The sequence below is a fragment of the Azolla caroliniana genome, unplaced genomic scaffold, assembly GCF_043228905.1.
Source record: "Azolla caroliniana isolate FFs.n. ecotype wild unplaced genomic scaffold, voAzoCaro1.0.p SCAF_10, whole genome shotgun sequence".
NCBI lineage: Eukaryota > Viridiplantae > Streptophyta > Polypodiopsida > Salviniales > Salviniaceae > Azolla > Azolla caroliniana.
The window spans coordinates 20,458,380-20,473,142 of record NW_028230445.1 but is presented as its reverse complement, the minus strand read 5'-3'; the positions used below and the strand labels follow the sequence as shown (position 1 = coordinate 20,473,142).

Sequence of the window (14,763 nt, the reverse complement as noted above, 5' to 3'; positions counted from 1 at the left end):
GTGTGTGTTGAGAGAGAGATAGAGATTGTGTGTGTGTGTGTGTTGAGAGAGAGAGTGTGTGTGTGTGTGTGTGTGTGTTTAGAGAGAGAGAGAGTGTGTGTGTGTGTGTTGAGAGAGAGAGAGAGTGTGTGTGTGTGTTGAGAAAGAGAGAGAGGGTGTGTGTGTGTGTGTGTGTGTTGAGGGAGAGAGAGAGGGTGTGTGTGTGTGTGTGTGTGTTGAGAGAGAGAGAGTGTGTGTGTGTGTGTTCAGAGAGAGAGACTGTGTGTGTTCAGAGAGAGAGACTGTGTGTGTTGAGAGATAGAGAGAGAGAGAGAGTGTGTGTGTGTGTGAGAGAGAGAATCTTTGTGACTCTGTGAGTTGTGAGCCCATCCATGATGAGTTGTGTCCGGCTTGGACCACTTTAGGGTTTAGGATCTAGTTTAGGGTTAGGTTTCAAGGTTTAAACCACACTTCGGAAAGACCACATCCACGAAGCTCCTTCCAGACAACACCATCCACCATGCCCCAAAAGACCCTTGCCTTGACTTCGATCCATTCACACCCTTTGCCCATCAGCACCATAGCTCCCACAAAATGCAATTCGCTCATTCGCTCGCATCTAGATGCGTATACCCTCTTGGGTACGCGCCTTCCGAATGTATTCCATACCATGCTAGATTAATGACATCGTAGACTCCAAAAATGGTCCACTAATTCTTGCTTCAAGCCCATGTGCAAAGCAACTTCAAATATATATTACACAATCTCGACATTGTTTTCGATTTGTCCACACTTTCTACAAACGATGTTGCGATTTTCAAATATATGTCCACATACTCACTTGGATTCCTCCACAATCTATCGCACATGTTTCACGTGCTATAAAGTTGCTCCAAATATTAGTCTTCATTAATCCACATATTCAACAACACGCATGCAATGGATTCAAAGTGTTGGCTCTAACTCATTCTGGCTCTCGATTGATGACGCTTCCATTCATTCCATATTTGGACATAAAATACGAACAATGTGCACAATTTGGGCTAGCACTTAAGCATTATAAGGGAAGGTGCCATCTCTCTTCTTTTACTTGGATCATCATACTTTCAGACAATCATTTTTTAACGTTGTGAAAATTAACAACATAACTTTTGTCATCTCCACATGAGTGGTAGTCTATGTTTAGGCATGTTGTGTATTGTGGATATAAAACTAAGTGCTGGCGATGGTATGGATTTGTCCATGCATGCAAGTGGATAATGAATCTTAATTTGTAAGATGTGTGTGTGTGTTTAGACATATTGTGTATTGTGGAGATAAAAGTAAGTGGTGGTGATGGTATGGATATGTCCATGCATATATTTTACAAATTAAGATTCATTATCCACTTGCATGCATGGACATATCCATACCATCACCACCGCTTAGTTTTATCTCCACAATACACAACATGTCTAAACATACACTACCACTCTGTGACACTGTTTTATTTTGAATGGGTGGAGAATGTGAGTCTAGCCTTCTATGTGTTTTTAGTGACTAATAATGCTCCTAGTGTACCAAGTAAGACGTGCTCCTCCTAACAATACATAGGTTGGCTTTATTTTTATTTTTTAATCCAATCAAAATACCTTTCGTTCCATACAAAATGATCAAGAAGTGTTACCCAATTATTGCCAATAACATTTTGTTTAGGATAGCGTTGATCCATTTCATTTGAATTGTTGTTACCAATTGTATTACCAAATGATAAATTTTTAGGATTAAGTAGTCCGCCTTGTTCATTTAGGTGTGCATAAGTCTTATTATCTCGAGCGCAATGATCTAGTGGGCAATTATCAATGTAAAAAATCACCTATGAACATACAAGGTTGATGTCCTTGTTCTTGCAAAGTTTGTAAAATGTGAAAAAACGTGCAAAAAGATGTAGAATGAGTTGTAAATGTTTTTAATTTGTAATAATTGAAGATAGATATTTGAAATAACAATGGTGATGGCATCAAATTGAAGTAGAGCTCGTAATCAAACAAGTTATTATGTATATCATGTCAATAAAAGGTAGTATATGCATTGATTTTTTGAAGATAATTGAGAAAATCCACACAAAATAGGTAACGCTATTATCAAAGGGATGATCCAACTCGGTAGTTAGGATGCTCCTCTATATTTCAATGGGTTGCACCTCCTAAATTAGCACCTAAATTTGTATTACAAAGGTTTGTTTTTCGATTCCAATGATATATTGAGAACAAGAAGACAAAAATGTGGATAAGTATATTGTGTTGTTGCTTTACCAATGTAGAGTTTCGAATTTGTTGATTAAACACCTACCAGAATTCACTTGTGAGCCTCAGGTCCACATGGAGAACATGTGCACATGACGGGGAGAAGATGCAATATCCAATGAAATCAATAGGGGGGAGAAATTGCATGAGGTGGTATGACACTACAATGTGTGGTTTTGACATGCTACAATCCTCTGATTAGGCGTAATGTTGATACGAGAATGGAAAGGTTGGCGAGTGAAGCACATGAAATACAGAAAGTTGGAACAAGAAGATGACATAGCATACGAACACAAATTAGTGTTATGAGTGGTAAACTGTCTATCCCCTCCCTGTTTCAAGATTTTTCAACCTCAAGACTTGAATGTAAGTTGTTACGAGTGATACTTTATGGTCTTTATACCCATACTTTACACATCAAGCACACAACAATAATTGAATAGTACACCCTCCACCATTTTGAGGACGATTAAATTTGAGTCACCCTCTTCTTCTTCATCTACCTTCTTCGTGTTATTCTTCCTATGTTGTTCATGTAACATATTCCTCAAAGGATGCTTTACATGACGTCATTTATGATTGACATCCTCGTAGCCTAGAAACATGTATTCATTTCTTACTCCTTGTAGTGGGGAATTTCAAGCTCACAACAACTTACGTATTTAAGAATATCTCTGTTGTGGAGCTCTAATATCACTTGCACTCATTCTAATCACGCCATCAACAAAGTACATTCCTCTTAATAAATAAAAATCCCACCTAGTAAGACCTAAGGATTGTAATGCACATGGACAGAACACACACATCATTCAAGAGAAGAAAACATGCATGAATGCAAAAAAATAAAGTTGTCCAAGGTTTGAAATATATGACTACTTGCTTCACATACAAGGCTTCCACATCAATAAGGAAGATATATACACACAAAAGGGCATGTGAATACATTTAGATTGGACTTAGGTATTGTACCCCCATTTACCCCTTAATGCATATGGAAGAACCATTTCTCGCTATGGAGCCATAGCCACATGAGTTTATGTCTATATGCATAGTTGTACAAGCTTATTCGTGCAATATCATAGGTCAATAAATCATTTTTTGGGGTAGGGTGCATGGCAAGAGGAGGGCCTTATTGACGTTGCTATTACACCAATTCAAATGCTTGTTCGTGCAATATCATAGGTCAATAAATATTGTTTTTGTTGTTGTAGGGTCCATGGCAAGAGGAGGACCTATTGACACTGCTATTGCACCAGTGCTATTACACAAATTCAAACTTGATGTGAAAATCATTAAGGCAAAAGTTGGAGTTACTTTCATGTACATAAATTATTGTAAAGCCAAAATGAGATGACTGCCATATTGGAACAAATATCTACATTTTAGGGAAGCTAGCTATCCTTCGTGGGGAACAACTTATCAACCGATATTTCAATTACCCGAAGGCCTCCTACATTCAGAAAGATCTTACAATGCTTCAGAGGTATTGATTAGTACGATTGAGTTGTGCAAGGTAAAAGCCACAAATGGTGACGAGAAAGCAAGAAAAAGTTGGTGGTGCATTTGTATATGTATGTATGTGGGTAGGCCGAATGTGTGTGTAAAATCCAAATCCTTGTGTTGTTGTTTCTTTCTATTCGTTCTAAGACAAAGCCCCCGCCCCCCCCCCCCCCTTTCCCCTCAAAAAAATGGAGACATTAGAGTGAGCTTCTGGCAAAATATGGGCCCCTACATATGACCCTACCCCCCATCTAATTAAAAAAACAAAAGAAGAAAATTGAAAAAGAAAAATGGCGAAAAAAGGGAAGGCATGAATGAAATACATAATAAACAAATAGTGTTAAGGAAATTGACGTGGCAACAGAAAATAGAAAAGAAATGTTTATTTTATTTTCCTGCATGAAAAAATAAGAAGTCAAAAAAAAAAAAAAAACAGGGAAAAAGAAAAAGAAAAAGAAAAAGAAAAAGAAAAAGAAAAAGAAAAAAGAATGTTTTTTTTTAACAAAAGAAATAAAAAAAAAGAGAAGGATTTTTCGGGGAAGACGGGACAGAGGAAAATGATTTTTTACGGGGAGTCCGGCGATGAAATTCAACATAGAAAAAATGGAAATATATAATAAATAATAAATATATTATTATTTATTATTAAACATAAAAGGAAATATATAGTAAATAATAAAAATAAAAATAAAATCCTGGTGGAACGTCGTATTCCCAATCGCAGTAGACCCCCCAAAAAAAGGCGGGAAAAGAATGCGAACGGCCGGCAAATAAAAAAGAAAAAAGAAAAAAGAAAAAAGAAAAAAGAAAAAAGAAAAAAGAAAAAATGGAAAAAAATAAAAATAGAAAATAGAAAATAGAAAATAGAAAATAGAAAATAGATTCCGGTGAGATGTCGCTTTCTGAATCGGAGAGTAAACAAAAAGCGAAGAAAAGTAGTGTCGGTGAGAAGAGTAGACAAGCGGTGACCGAAGGAGCCGGTGGCCCCCCGGTCACTGAAGGAAACCAGGCTGTCTCTCTCTTTCCCTCTTTCTCTCTCTTCAGTTATCACCAAAGCTTCCCTTTCCTTTCGTCTTCATACCTTCGCTTCGCCACAAATCTCTCTCTCTCTCTCGCCATGGAAGCTTCCTGCAGGTAAAATAGTCTCATATCTCTCTCTCTATTCTTCATCTTCTTCTTCTTCTCCCGTATCTCTCTGTCTGTGAATCATTGTGGTTTTTGTGTACATTTCCCGTATCTCTGTCTGTGAATCATTGTGGTTTTTGTGCACATTTCCCGTATCTCTGTCTGTGAATCATTGTGGTTTTTGTGCACATTTCCCTTCTTCGTCTTCCTCCTTCTCTTATACCTCTTCTTCTTCTTCCCCTTAGGGTTTTGTATCTCTTTCTATTTGTTGTGGAGTTTCTTTGTCTGCTCCGCGACTCATTAGAGTAGATTCTGTATATCGTCTGTGTATCCTCAAAATTTCTGTATCTCCGTCTGTATAATAATGGAGAGATAATTGCTGTCTCCTTCTCCTTCCTCTTTTTAGTATTTTGTATCCATTTCTGTGTATCACTACAATTAACCCCCTCCTCTTTCTACCTGTGGAATTTGGTTGGTATTATCTGGACTCTCATTTGCCTTCTGCAGTTCTTCTTTATCCTCATTTATGTGGCGTAGCCTTTGTAAATTCACAATTTTTGGTTGTGTTTTGCCGGTGTAATGCCCCCTTCTTCTGTCTTTAGCTATGATGTTCTGATGCTAAGTTAATTGTCTCCGATTTGTGTATAAAAGCATTCAAAGGGAATGCAGTATCTTTGAATTTCATTTGGATGAACTCTCTATCTCTCTATTTTATTCCACGTTTTAATGCCTGACTTTTTAACTTAGGCATAGATTTATGCCTGACGCATCGACAAATTTTACATACTAGTCACTGTCCTAAGAAAACATTATGTTTATCAGTGTTTGTATTTAGTCAATGCGATTGGGATCCTCATTTTGTCGTTCCTTTGATCTGCCTTTATTTCACCTATCTCTGCTTGATCTAGCCTTGCAAATTGGTTTTACACCTTTTGTCCAGTTTTTTCTGAAGCATAGCGTTTTCTTTCTTCTGGTTTGTTTATAAATCTACGTAGAAAACACATGGATCCAACTTGGAGATGGTTTACCTATCTCTCCATCCATCCATCAATTAATTCCTCTTACATTGTGAAACCTAACATGGCTGTATGCTAGGTATAACAACGAATTGTACACAGAGGATGCGCCAGGAGGCAAAATTTCTGCTATTTAGCACGTTCTGCACTCTGTTACCAGAGTTTGTGAGATGCCGATATAGTTTGTGGATTTTAAATAGTGGATCTCTGAGTGCGTAAACACCGTCTTATCACATTCTACGTTCAATGCGTCATTGTCTAACGTAGTAACATCTGTATCCCGACGCAAATAATTTCTACGAAGGAGACATCAGTATCATGAAATATTTTTGCTTTCCTGCTACGTAAGAACCAGAGATGGTTTTTGGTCATTGAAATGCCGGTTTTCTCTCTATGTAGCAACAAATAATATCATTCCACGTTTAATGCCACATTGGTAACCCAAATTTGTTTATCTTATTTAATAGAACAACAAGATCTACTTAGTCGACACTGTTTCAGGCGAGGTCTGTTTTGTTTCTACCTCTTTAGAAGACTGGATACCCACCCTTAGGTCATATTACCAGGGTTATGTTAGACTTACGTATGGTCTACAAACACTTAATACTGGATCTGGATACTCATTCTTATATCATAGTACTAGGGTTATGTTAGACCTATGTATAGTCTTTAGGTATTAAATAGTGGATCTAGATATGTTACTCGGACACTAAATGCTAGATATACGTATTGTTATTGAAGATTAAATGCTGGTCTCTTTGTGTAAAGAATCCAATCTTAAATTACTGTTGCATTCGCCACATAATGTGGGAGAAGTAGTGATGGGAAGACTTGGCTTTACTCATCATAAGTTTAGAGGTAGTTTTTAGAATAAGTTGATATGGTAAGATATTAAATGCTGGATCATTTCATTTCTTGCATAAAGCGTAGTAGCAATGTCTGAAAATTTTCTTTACTTACCTGTGTTTTTGAGAGAATACCACCAATTTGTAGATTTTTGGTAGCAAATTGATTCCTTTCTGTTGGATTTGGTTCCACCTCTCTCTTGCTCACTCACTCACTCACCCTCTCTCTATCACACATACACCCACACGCACCGATCAAGGCAACTCAATTCAAATAATATTTCTAACATAATTTAGATGGAAGCAACTCAATACATGTAATATTTCTAAGAAAACTCAGATCAAGGTAACTCAATTCAATTAATATTTCTAACAAAATCTAGATTGGTGTTTTTAGATGTGAAAACTGTTCTCCAACCATGTAATGTCTAGAACAATTTAATTCAGTAAGCATTTTCCATATTATGTATGCTTTTCATGTGCAGAGCAATGAAGATATATAACATGCTTTCACTTGCATTCGTTGCTGTTTTGATGGTCCCTGGAGCTTCAGCATTCAATGCTGTCTGTGAGAAAGGGCATGCTTGTGTTGCAAACAAGACAATTGCAGAAATCTTTACTTCAGAACACTTTGAGAGATTCTTCCCAATGAGGAACAACCCCTTGGCACATGCCAACTTTTTCTGGAATTATCATGATTTCTTACTTGCTGCATCGACCTTTGAACACCTAGGATTTGGTACAACAGGTGGAGATGAGATGCAAAAGACAGAGATTGCTGCATTCCTTGCTCACGTGGCCCACGAAACCACATGTATGTATATTATAGATTCTCGTTGAAGTTTTTATATTGCATCTTTATGTAAAATCTTGTTAAATGTGTCTGTTTTCCTATATCACGTATAAAGTGCTAAGTACAGAGTATTTATTATCGAGTCATCAATATTGAATGTCGAGTGTATATGGTTGAGTATAGAAAGTTCACCATAAAGTTTGTTGTGTATGTGTGAGTTAAAATAGTCTTTAGTATAGAGAATTAATTATAAAGCCGTGTACAATGTAGGTGGCTGGTCAATGGCTTTGAAAGGACCTTTTGCATGGGGTTTGTGCTATAATGAGGAGCTTGCACCAGCTCAGCTTTACTGTGAGGCCAGTGTCGAGTATCCTTGTGTTCCAGGAGTTAGCTATCATGGTAGAGGAGCCTTGCCTGTCTACTGGTACATTCCTAACTAATATTACTCTCCTCAAACTTTGTTTGCAAGATTCTGGCTAATACTGAGTTAGATATGTGAGCAACTTGATTTAATTCGCTTTGTAGTATGTGTCTTGCATGATCTCTTACGGTTTGTGCTTGAGAATTGCAGTAAAATGGTGACTTGATATATCACTCTTCTTTTGCTTTTTGCTAGGAACTACAACTACGGAAGATTAGGGAAGTTCTTGAAACTGAACTTGCTCCACAGGCCTGATTGGATTGCATCCAATTCCACGATTGCATTCCAAACTGCAATTGCAACATGGATGCTTCCAGTGAGAGAGAAACAACCGTCTTGCCATGACGTTATGACAGGAAAGTGGAAGCCTTCAAAGAATGACACAGTCAACAACATCACCCCTGGGTTTGGAATGACCATTAACATTCTCAATGGATTCGTTGAATGTGGTCATGGGGAGGATATCCGAATGACTGATAGGATCTCTCATTACTTGACATTCTTGGATTTGATCGGTATTGGAAGAGACAATGCTGGACCTTATACTGGATGTGGTCTTCAGAAGATGCTCTACACTCCTTTTGACAAGATGTGAAATGATCTGATGATTCAAAAGATAACCATGGTTTGCATATTCTTTGGTCTACCTATTTTATTACTCTTATTTTCCAATCCGCTTGGAGGGAGCTTTCTGGTCTGCTGCTCAATGCACACACATTGCGCAATAATTGGAGATCTTCCAATGCTATGTGCTCTGCAATTATATAAGCAATATTCTAAGGATCTAGGAATTCCTATATGCTCTATAATTATATGAGCAACATAAGGGCTTTGTGTATGTTTGGTTCAAGTGTACTATGGTTTTTTTTGGTTATTTATTATATACTGCTTTTACACAAGTCTAGACATATTGTTTTCTTGCAGAGAGCATATTTTTGTGTTATAATCCTTGTAGAGGTCATGTGTTGGGTGGAAGAACCATAGAGTGTGATACCTGTGCTAAAAGCTTATATGGTTGTTTAAAAATTATATTTGTAATCTATGTTCAGAGGAACAAATTGAGAGGTTTATTTGGAATTTGTGTTCACTGAATGGAATAAAAAGTTATGTATGCATGATCTGGGATGAACACGGTTTCTTCTAAAATGTGTGCTGCTAATGTCTTTCCATGTTCATGTGTAGTTTGTTGAATGAAAATCAGATAAGCAGATGGCTGAACAATGCAGTTAGCTTTGAAGTAGTCTTAAGTCTTTCCATATTCATGTGTAGACTGTGAAAACCAGATAAGTAGATAATTGATTAGGTGAGATAAGGTTAAGTTTCTACTGAAGCATAAAAAGTTCAGTAGAAAGCGAGTTCTATTGAAGACGACACAACATTTTAAGATTTAGCTGGGCTGGATAAAAGATGTTTGGGTTTCTCGCATGGAAGGATTCGAACCTCTGAATGATGGGATCAACCCACTGCATCTCTTTTTATCCCTCCAGATCAAATCAACATACACCGACGCAAGTGGATCAGTAGAGTCTCTGCTCTGCCCTCTACTATTGGAACATTTATTTCTTCATTCCTTTCTCAGTTTTCACTTTGTATGTATTGTATCATGTAATTTACAACCCATGATTTGAAAATACTGTGACTTGAACTACATCATACTCACTAGGGTTCATCAATTCCCTTTGTGTAATTGTACAAGAATTTAGGTTATAATGTATGATGGAGAAAGTTGCTTGCACTACCTAAAATTTATATTTTATTGTTGGTATGTGTTATGGATCTGGTGTTTGGTGTAAGACATTGATTGATTGCTATATATTGTAATTTGTCTCTATTGTTGCCTTTTTCTGATTTAAAGGCATCATGTGGTGGCAAACAAAAGTAGCAAATTTCTACCATATGTTGAGTGATAATGAGGCTTGTTGGTTTGACGTGGTAGTAGGGCAAGCTTATTATATGCTGTAGCCTTTATGATGATATCACCACATATGCTTTCCTTTAGGGATTTACAAAGTGTAGGATTTTGATTTGTGGTAAACCACGTCACATGAAGTAATCTAGAAACCATGTCACCCGAAGTTGTATGGAGACTTCCATGTGCTTGCTTAGCTATACTTGAGACAAATGTGTCTATAAATAAAGGCATTCATCTATGGCTTATCAATAAACTCTAAGGCATCTTTCTTATACATTGATCTATCATATTTGATCCATTCCTCTTTTTTATGTTTCCCTCATTGGTATCAATACGTTAGAAAATATGTTGACTCCAAGACATCTTTCTTATACATTGACCTATCAATTTTGGTTTGTTCCTCTTATGTTTCCTTGATTGGCATAAATATGTTAGAAGATGCATTCATCTATGGTCATGTATATATAAAAGTTTGATAAGTTAGAATTTTTATGTTAGATGTAGGAAAATGTCTTAATCCGTATCAATCGGTTAGCTCCCTTTTTTGTAATGCCCTAATTGTCACCAATAGCTTAGAAAATATATCAATTATTTTATATAGAAGTTAATCAAGTTAAATTTTTTTATATCATAGCTATAGTAAAATGGCTTAATTTGTATTTAAACTTAAATTAGGGAAGATTTTAGAAAACCACATCAATTAAATGTCATTACAATGAAGAACATGTAAATTTTACATTCAACCAAGGATCTCTTAACAAAATGACATATGGAGGAACTTGTTTTAATAGCTAGCCACATTTCCTTGTGAGCTCTCTAATAATTAGTTCAATGATGTTGTGTTGTAATATTTGCAACCTACTTATCCTATAATGACCCTATTACATTTCCTCAAGAATTTTACTAATGAAAGTCACAATCGAGAGTGCACATTGTGATTGTGAGACAAACAAATCTGACCCATAAGACAAACAAATATAACATTTTCATGTAGTACATGTGAAAATGAGTATTGACTCTCGATGCTCAAGAACTTTACTAATGAAAGTCACAATCGAGAGTGCACACCGTGATTGTGAGAGAAGTTCATGCAAGGCTTGGGTTTGGTTAAAGATGTGTGGGAAGCATAGTCGGATGTGATAAAAGGCGGAACATTATATCAAAGTGTTGCTCAGACTCCTATTTAGGGCAAAGCGTGCAACGTAGTTAATAACACTCATCACTTGTGCCCCAATGCCTCATGTTACATCATAGTGAGTGTGAGCAGAGTCACATAGAAGCAATGGTTCAGATGGCAGACAAATGGATGGGTTCTAACATGTATTGATATGTGTTGTTTCCTCGTTCTCAAAGAACATGGTTTTGTAGCTAGGTACAACATATGTAATGTACAAAGTCTGAGCTTCCACATTTATCCCATGTCATGAGACATTGGCATTGGGGGTTTGGGGTTTAGTGTTTAGGGTTTACACTCTCACATATGTGCACACACCCACACACAAACCAAGCAATTGTTGGTGTGAACAATTGAAGGCTACAAAATTATACCCGAATGGCCATGTCTGGATTCGAACTCCCAACCTATAACATTATGTATAATACCCAATGCCAAAAAAATGAAGGAAAGAAGAAGGCCTTCATATATTCATTCATTCATTCATAGCCATGTCTTCATATTGGTATTGATAAGCTTGATTTGATGAAGAATTCATGGCATGAACTTACATACATACTTCCTTCCATACCAGGCCAGGAACTGTTGTACACAGTCTTGTTGTAGCTATGGTGGGCAGCGAGACCTTCTTTCTCATGCCCCATGCCTTCTCCTTCCCCATCACTCCATCGCACTCTCTCCCTCGAACCCCCTTCCTCTGTTCTTGCTCTGATGCTGCCGCTTTCAACACCTCTGTTTTCCTAGCAAAGCCTGACCATGACATCCATGGCCAGCAGAAGCTTCTCCTCCATCAGATCGCTCTTGAACTAGAGAAAGAGAAAGACAAGAGACCCTTTGCTCCTTCCGTTCGAGTTCTGTTCAATTCCCTAAAATCTATACAAGACGTGGACCAGGTACAGTCTCTCCTTGATGGTTTGTATTTTCCTTTACCAGTGTTCTGTACAGTTATAAGGAAGCTTGGCAGCGCTAAGCTCACGAAATCCGCGTTCTCTGTATATGAATGGCTGCACACAAGAGAAGAAAAACCAGATATATTCATCTATTCCAGTATTCTTGGCGTGATTCATAGAAGTGGTCAGTTTGAATTTGTAAGCAAAGTGATTGAACACATGAAGGTGAATGATGTAGAACCTGACCTTGTTGCATATAAGATCATTATCTCATCTTATGAGCGCATGGGCCTTCATGAAGAAGCCATGGGTACTCTTAAAGAACTCAATGAGAAGGGTTTTGTGTTAGATGATCCGGCAACTTTCCGATCGCTTCTCGAGGGCGCAGAAAAGATGATTGATATACATAGTGGTTTGAAACTATATGAACTTTCAATAAAAGCGAATTTGGATAATGAGATTGCTTCACAATTCAAAGCCGTGGTTTCTGGAATAGCTTATCGATCCATCCGAAGCATGTTGTCTTCTCGTAGAAGATCCGACGCCGAAATACTTGGTCTTATTGAAAAGGTAGAAGATACCATAACAAATCTATGCCTAGGGGATTATCAAGGGATTATATGGTCTTGTGGGCCGGGCCCTGAAGATCATATGGTTGCATACCGGATGCTAACTCGCATGCAAAAGGGCTCGAATTATCCAGTTTCGGTTGGTGTTTGTAACCATGCTATGAATATCCTTGGTAAAGCAAGGAAATGGGAAGCTTCATTAGAGATTTTTGAACGGATGCTAGCCGATGGCCCTGTCCCTGATAAGGATTCGTATATTATAGTAAGGTCACAGTTTAACTTGCTTTTGAGTTCGTCTCGGGAGGTTCGCAATAGCCATTGGAGTGTAGAAATTCTTGAGAGGATGGAATCATGCGGTATTACACCTGATCAATATGCATGGGATACTGCCCTCATAACTTGTGCTAAGAGAGCTGATCTCCATGGTGCATTACTTGTTTTTGAGAGAATGGTAGAGAAAGGTCAAATACCGAGCCTCATTTCTTATGGAGCTTTGCTAACGTCTCTAGAGAAATGTGACTTTTTGGATAAAGCCGAGCAAGTTTGGCACCACATGAAAAAACTTGGTATCAAACCAAATATCGAAGCATACACGATCATGATCTCAGTTTATTCAAAGTCTTGTAATCAAGAAAAATTGTCACTACTCATCGATGAAATGAATGCAGGAAAGGCAGAATTCACGCTTATCACATACAATGCGCTTATAACATCATGTGCTAAGGTTGGGGATGCAAAAGGTGCACTCAAATGGATGAAAAAGCTTGTTGAAGATGGGTTCAGTCCCAACACTATATCGTATGATCAACTTGTAAAAGCCTTATCCCATGGTGGGGAAGCCGAACTAGCTCGTGATATGTATTTTGAGGCAAGCAGGATGAATTTAAACCTCTCTCAATCTGCTTGCAGTGCTTTGGCTTCAGCTTGTAAAATGCATGGTATACCCCACGATTTGGTCACTCAATCCATACAATAACCTACCTCATGGCCCTTAATACTTTAAACAGCAACTTGAACCTCAGTTCATAATTACAAATGATGTAATATTAAAATTGTGTATAGCTATATAAGCTAGTTCATTGCCTGAGAACATGTATGAAATTGGTCTCAATGGAGAACACGAATACATCCAAAACACTCATAAGACAATGGTTATGCCATTAAGACAATCCAACTTCAAATTGAAATTGTCATTCTTTTCTTCGAGTGCATCTAAGCATTGTTAACATGTGCTCATCACGTCATGGGGCTGACGGATAATGTGAAAACATTTGTAGGAATATCAAACTGGAGTGATATTGAAGACAATCTGATATATTGATGGTGTGCCTGAACATCACGAGTAAGATGGAACGTTGACATCCTAAAATACGATTGTTAAATCTAGTTGTTGAAGCATACACTTACATGGGAACTCGGAATATCAAACAATGTTAAAACATTTTGGAATATCACAAGTAAGATGAGAGCTTACATTATAAAAAATATATCTGGTTATGACTCTTTGCTAAAACATACATACACCATGCAAAGTGGTTGTCATGGACCATACACAAGCGAGTAAAACGAATATCTAAATAACACTTTAAACATATTTTAAGTTAGTATTGTATCAAAAGTTACACCATGCAAAGTGGTTGTAGTGGACCATATACAAGCGAGAAAAGCAAAGATTTAAAAACATATTTTAAGTGGTGAAAACATTTGAAATTTGTATTGTGCAATTTGATGCAATGACAAGTTTCGGCCAAATAAGTGATTATTCCTACTTACAATTGTGTGAAATATCCTCTTGGTACATAACTTTCAAGAATTGACATACCATCAAACCAAAATAATTTATGATCGTACAACATACAAGTATAGCTAGGACGAGATTTGTCCCTAGGGTTTCGTTTGCTTCAAAACTCCTCGGTGTACCCATAGATGAACATATAGGAATGATCATCTTCGTCAACATCATCTTGGCAATGTATTATACTACAACTTGATCAAAATCCCAAGCAATCAACAAGTGTAGGAAACCATTGAGTGAAACATCTCCATAAAACTACATGAATTGTTTGGCATAAAACTACAAGTTTGCCAAGGTGGTTGTGAAAGAGTGATTGACATGCATAGAAAATCACATTGAAATTATGAGTAAGAGGCTGTTAGAAGACAATATTGAGCCTGGGAATGCTTTGTTGAACATGTATGCTATATGTGGCAATCTTGAAAAAACACAAAAAACAGTCGATGATATTTCAGTTCG

General features: G+C 37.3%; 2 protein-coding genes across 2 annotated transcripts; both read left to right on the top strand.

Moving 5' to 3' along the window:
- Positions 1-4,780: 4,780 nt before the first annotated feature.
- On the top strand, positions 4,781-8,863 carry LOC147859484 (chitinase-like protein 1). Its single transcript, XM_087326011.1, has 4 exons — positions 4,781-4,898; positions 7,236-7,564; positions 7,814-7,967; positions 8,160-8,863. The coding sequence occupies exons 1-4, from the start codon at positions 4,882-4,884 to the stop codon at positions 8,557-8,559; spliced, it is 900 nt and encodes a 299-aa protein (XP_087182137.1). The 5' UTR covers positions 4,781-4,881; the 3' UTR covers positions 8,560-8,863.
- Positions 8,864-11,633: 2,770 nt separating this feature from the next.
- Positions 11,634-13,593, top strand: LOC147859483 (protein LOW PHOTOSYNTHETIC EFFICIENCY 1, chloroplastic-like). The gene has a single exon (XM_087326368.1). It carries the CDS (start codon positions 11,659-11,661, stop codon positions 13,483-13,485), a length of 1,827 nt encoding a protein of 608 aa, XP_087182494.1. The 5' UTR covers positions 11,634-11,658; the 3' UTR covers positions 13,486-13,593.
- Positions 13,594-14,763: the final 1,170 nt, after the last annotated feature.